At 34.5% G+C, this 5366-nt stretch overlaps 1 protein-coding gene across 1 annotated transcript in view; it reads left to right on the top strand.

Annotated features, from left to right (window-relative positions):
- The first annotated feature begins 716 nt into the window (after positions 1-716).
- LOC110102882 (zinc transport protein ZntB) overlaps positions 717-5366 on the top strand; it is a 10983-nt gene continuing 6333 nt past the window's right edge. Inside the window, exon 1 of the mRNA XM_020831378.2 lies at positions 717-1568. Coding sequence (XP_020687037.1) covers positions 848-1568 — 721 coding nt within the window. The 5' untranslated portion in view covers positions 717-847. The remainder of the gene's footprint in view (positions 1569-5366) is intronic.

Raw genomic sequence — 5366 nt, 5'->3', positions numbered from 1 at the left:
ATTGTTTTAAAAAGTTATAAAAGAATTATCGCAAATGAAATCTTATGCTTTGTTTGAGCTTGTTTACTTATTGTTTTCTAAAGCAGCATTTTAATAAAAAATTTAAAATTATTTTAAAAATAATAAGAAAGTTATCCCAAATAAAATTTTTGAGTGATGGAGCTATTCAAATTTTTATTGCGTCCTCCCACCTGACGTAGAGATACGTCCTCCCAGAGCTAAATTCGCGCTAAACATAAATTTTAAAATGGATGCTTCTTAAAATTTAAAATTAATAGAAATAATCAATATTAATTATTTAAAATGATTAATTGTAAAAATCAATATTATTTATATGGGAGATTTACATACATACCACTTTATTTTATGTTATTTATATATCTAACACTCAAAATATTAATATTACATGTCTACCATCCATAGAATAAATTTGGATGTATGGAATGAAATATTAAAGTTTATAAGATGGTATGAATGTTAGAATTAAATTATATGAGTCATATATTTAATATTAAAATTGTATATGGATAAAAGATATATAATATTAATATTTTAGATATTAAATATGTAAATATCACAAAATAACTTGGTATGTATGTAAATTTTTCTATTTATATTCAATGAAGATAAAAATCGGCACGACTTGAACTCCTCTGTTTAACGAATTTCTCATTCACGCCAATTCGCCAAATATTATAAACCATTAAACCAAGACGTCGACAACTAATCCGACAAAAAACGCTCACGATAATTTTGCAGCAGTTGACCTCCGCCTTCGTCCTCTCTTTCACAAAATCTCGTCAGACCATTTCGCTGCTGCTCTCCTCCGCCGCGGCAGCCGCTTACCATGGCGGTCTCCGACGATCCCGGTCACGGCTTAGGCGACGTAATCATTGACTCCGCAGCACAAGAGCCCTATCCTCACCGTGGGCCCCATTTTCCCGTAGCCGTGAAACAGCGCGCGTACCGCTTTGACGGCCTTGGAAACTATTTCATCAAGGACTGGGATCTCAGCGATGGCACCGGCGACGAATTCCATTGGTACCACATCGAGCTGCCTAAAGGAAACCACCAGCTCGCCCAAGCCGCCGAATACCTAATCGAAGTCCTCTGCCCGCCATTCCGTCTCCACGACATTCTAACCCTCGTCAGCAACGGCCCCTTTGTCGGTCACGTCGATGGTGCGCTCGTTTTCCGAGTCAACTCGCCTGGCCCGGCGGCAAGTGATTTCACACTCCGACTCGCGGCAAGAGTGACAGAGAGATCCGTAATCACTGTTTCGTTGGGGAGGGTTCCGAGACTTGAGTTCTCTCCGGCGGGGAGGTCCCTTTTATCCGAGATTCCGAGCGTTGAAGAGCAGAAGCATGGCACCGAGGCTGTTGTAATACCGGAGCATGTTTTGGAATTCTTGTTGACGATGAACCACTCAGAGGAAGGGGATAATCCGGTTCCGAAAAGGGTGTCGAATCTTCTCGTGCATATAATTGATACACACGTGGATCATATTCAGGATATTGTGACCAAGTTGGAAATGGAATTGGATACTGTCGAACTTGATTCGGATAAAGGTAATTGTTTTGTTTGATTTTAGATGATATGCTTGATTGAGGAGTTGTTGTTGTTGTTATTATTATTATTATTTTTTTATAATTCTGGTTCTTGTTGTTTATATCATGCCATTTATTAGGTAACTTAGCACAATTCTGAGGTTTTGTAAGTTTAGGAGGGTATAGGTGAATGTTAGTTATTCTCCTGAGAATTGGAATGCATGAATGTTAGTTATTCTTGTGAGAATTGGTATGCATCAATCTTTATAAAATAAAGTACCTGAAGGAGGGAGATTGGAGTATTGTATTTAGGAATTGCCTTTTTTTTTTTTTTAATTTATCACAAAAAGAATCAAACTTTAATGAAATTGAAGTCGCAGATTTTTACAAAATAAAACTCACAAATAAAAGCAACAAATTCTCTTGTAAAGCTTTGTTTCTTTTCCTTTTTCTCATTCTCTTTTAGGAGCTTTGTCTCTCACTTGATATATAAGCGCTGAGGGAAGTAGAGCTTATGCCATATCATATGTTATTCACCTTCCTAAGCAAACTTAACCATTCATTCTTCACAAATAAAGCCTGCCATACCCATATTTCTCATATGTATTATCTAACATTTGAATTACTTATCACACCCTCTCTTAAACTAGATTTCTGACTTTAAAAATACTTTGTAAGTTGATAAAAGTTTTATGCGTGAGTGTTTTAGTGAAGATGACCATTGTTTGATAATGAGACATCAGTTACTTCAATCCTTCTTCCTATCTTGCAACGCATTCTCTTATGTGGTGATGATGCATGTCAGTTTGTTTGCTTGTATTGTGTAAGACATGATTCCTTGCTAATTCAAGTACTAATTTATTGTCAATTGGTACTCAGTGGGCTCCTCTTTTCAAAAATGCAATTCTTTAACAAGTTTCTTAAAGGGATATATTCAACTCCACAAATTGAGAGTGTAATAATGATATGCTTCTTTGATATCCATGTGAAGAACACAAACTCAGTTGTGCTTTTCTAAATTTTCACTCTAATTGCTATCGTTATATCAATAATCTCATATTTTTTAGAAAATGAGTAAAATAAGTCATGGTTGATTGTAGTTTTGATGAACCAAGTTATTCTCATTATAATCTTGAAATGAGTTTTTATTAGTACATTCGTATAGTGATTAACTACTCCAATGACATACATAATATCTGACATTATACAAGTAGTGTAAACTTCTGACAAAACTTTTGTAAAGAGTTGGATCCAACTTTTGTCTTTCATTAATTTTGGATAACTTGACTGTGCATTCTATCGGCATCCAAACAGGATTAAATTCATCAATCTTGAACTTCTTTTGCATAGACTTTTAAAATGATGAAGATGTCGCTATCTTTTTACTTTACTTTAATGTCGAGGTTGTAAAACATGAGTCTGATATCTGTCTTCTCAAATTCTTGTCATTTCTTTCATGAACTTCTCAAACATGTCTAGGTTATCCTTCAAAATAAAGTCATCTCCATATAAAATATCTTCATTTTGAACTTTAACATAAAGTGCATGCTCATATTCCCACTTGTGATATTGTTTTCTCGAAAAGTCTTGTCAATTCATGAACTATTTCAAGCTTCTAGTGCTTTCTTTAGATCATATAAGGCCTTCAACTTCAACACTTTATCTTTTTGCTCATTCACTTTATAACCTAAAAGTTGTTCAAAATAGACTTCTTCGAGAACCACATTCAAAAAAGAAAACTTCGCGTCCATTTGATGAATATTTTATCCACATAAGGTTGCCATGAAATGATTAGTCAGAGCAAATTATATTTTTTCTTCATAGCCATGTTTATGACATCCCACATATATTGTGCTCTAGATAGAGCTTTTTGTTGATGATCTAACTATCGTAGTTGCTATTAGTGAGCTTTGAGACTTGGAAGAGAACTTTTACTTTAACAACTTCTTCACCTTTTTTTTTATTGCTTGACAACGATCAATAATCTAGAAAAATTAATCTAAATTTTATTTTGACTTCTTCATAAATAGAAGTTTGAACTCATCTTTCAGAGTTTGAATATAATTTTTTTAACTTTTTTTGTTCTCCTGTCAGTTTGAAACTTCTCCCATGCTTCTTTGGCTATACTTGCTCCTGACATTTTCTCAATTTCCTTTTAATTCACCACTTGAAAGATGGGGGTAGAGAACTTTCTTTCCCTATTTCTTGAATCCTTCAGGTCTTCCATTTTAATTTTGAGATAGAGCAAAATACCACACATATTGTGCTTCAAATAGAGCTTTCACCTTGATGCTCTAATTATCATAGTTGCTCTTGGTGAGCATTAAAACTTGGAAGGAGTTGTTCCTCCATTCACTATTATCTTATATAGGTTTGTTGAAAATTTGTCGAACAAAATTGAATTTTTACATTGTCATGACTTTACAAATACAACTCTTAAATTCACACTACAAACTCTCTTTAGAATCTTTGCTTCTTACTTGATGAGAAATATATTCCTACATATTAAAACTTATACATTTCATATACATTTAAAAGTAAACTTATTGAATATTTAAATGTTAGGTAATACATACGAGAAATTTATGTGTGGTAGGTTTGATAGGTGAAGAATAAATGATTGATTTTTTCGTTGCTGATAATTTGTGATGTGAATAAGTTTTAAATATCTATAAATGCCTCTCCCCCAAACAGTTTAAAAGCAAAGCTTCTAAGAGAGAAAGAAAAAAAAAAGTAAAGCTTCTAAAGAGAGTTTGTTCTTTGAATTTGAGAGTTGTATTTTATAAGGAATTGTGACTTTGAGTTTATAGAAGTTCCGGGTTTGTCTTATAAATTTTCAACAAAGTGGTTTTTGAGCAATGGTGAATGCATAAATAATGGTTCCCTTCTAACTTATGAGGGTTACCAGGAGCATTAAGATGAAGGCTCTATGATAGATCGATCGATTTGATTTGGAGGGAATTATGAAGTTTCCTAATTAAGAGGGAACTATTTAGGAAGGTTCTTAATCAAAGGGGAATTGTTTAGGAAAATTTTTAATTATATTTGGAAGGGAATTATTTATGGCAAGATATCTAATTTAAATTCAAAATCTAAAAGGGAATAATTTAGGGAAAAGGAGGAATTAAGGGGATTGTTTAGGGAAGTTTTAATTATAATTGGGAGGGAATTAATTAGGAAAATAAATCTAATTTGAATTCAAATCCGAGAAGGATTTTGATGGGAACATCAGCAGCGATTTCGACACATGTACCTTCAGGAGATGCCGGAGATCGACGGCCACGATCATGATCTGTATTTTCCTCATTTTATGTAGTAGTTTATTATGTTTTTCCGTTTTTGCCCTCATGGGTATTTGGTAGCTATTGTAGCCCAAGGGGCATTTTAGTCTTTTGCTTTCTTTGTCATTTTGAGGCCTATTTATATGGTCATTTTTTTATGTAATAGTTAGTTTTTGATGAATGAAAATTTTAGAGTTCATGTTCTCTTTGTGAGTACAACCCTCCTCGATCTCTTAGTGAGTTCGAAGGAGAAGCTAGATCTCTTTATGAGTTCTAAGTTTTCTTGTCCTTCTCTTTTCTTTTGTTTATCTTGATCAAGTCATCATTGTGTGGATTTGGATTGAAGCTATTCGTGATAAATTAGATTTTCACTCGACGAATCCCTAGAAAATTTCAAATTTTCTCCCCTTGCTCTTGCCGCCGCCTGGCCTGGAGCTGCTCAAGCCTTCAGCCACCTTGGCTGCCTCCTCCCGCCGACCAGCCTATTCCCCAGGCCTTTGGCTGCCGGCCAAGGACCCTCCCGTGCAGCCACCCCCCC

The sequence above is a fragment of the Dendrobium catenatum genome, unplaced genomic scaffold, assembly GCF_001605985.2.
Source record: "Dendrobium catenatum unplaced genomic scaffold, ASM160598v2 fragScaff_scaffold_1200, whole genome shotgun sequence".
NCBI classification, from domain to species: domain Eukaryota; kingdom Viridiplantae; phylum Streptophyta; class Magnoliopsida; order Asparagales; family Orchidaceae; genus Dendrobium; species Dendrobium catenatum.
Note: the sequence above shows the minus strand (reverse complement) of the source record. Positions and strands in the feature narration are given on the sequence as shown.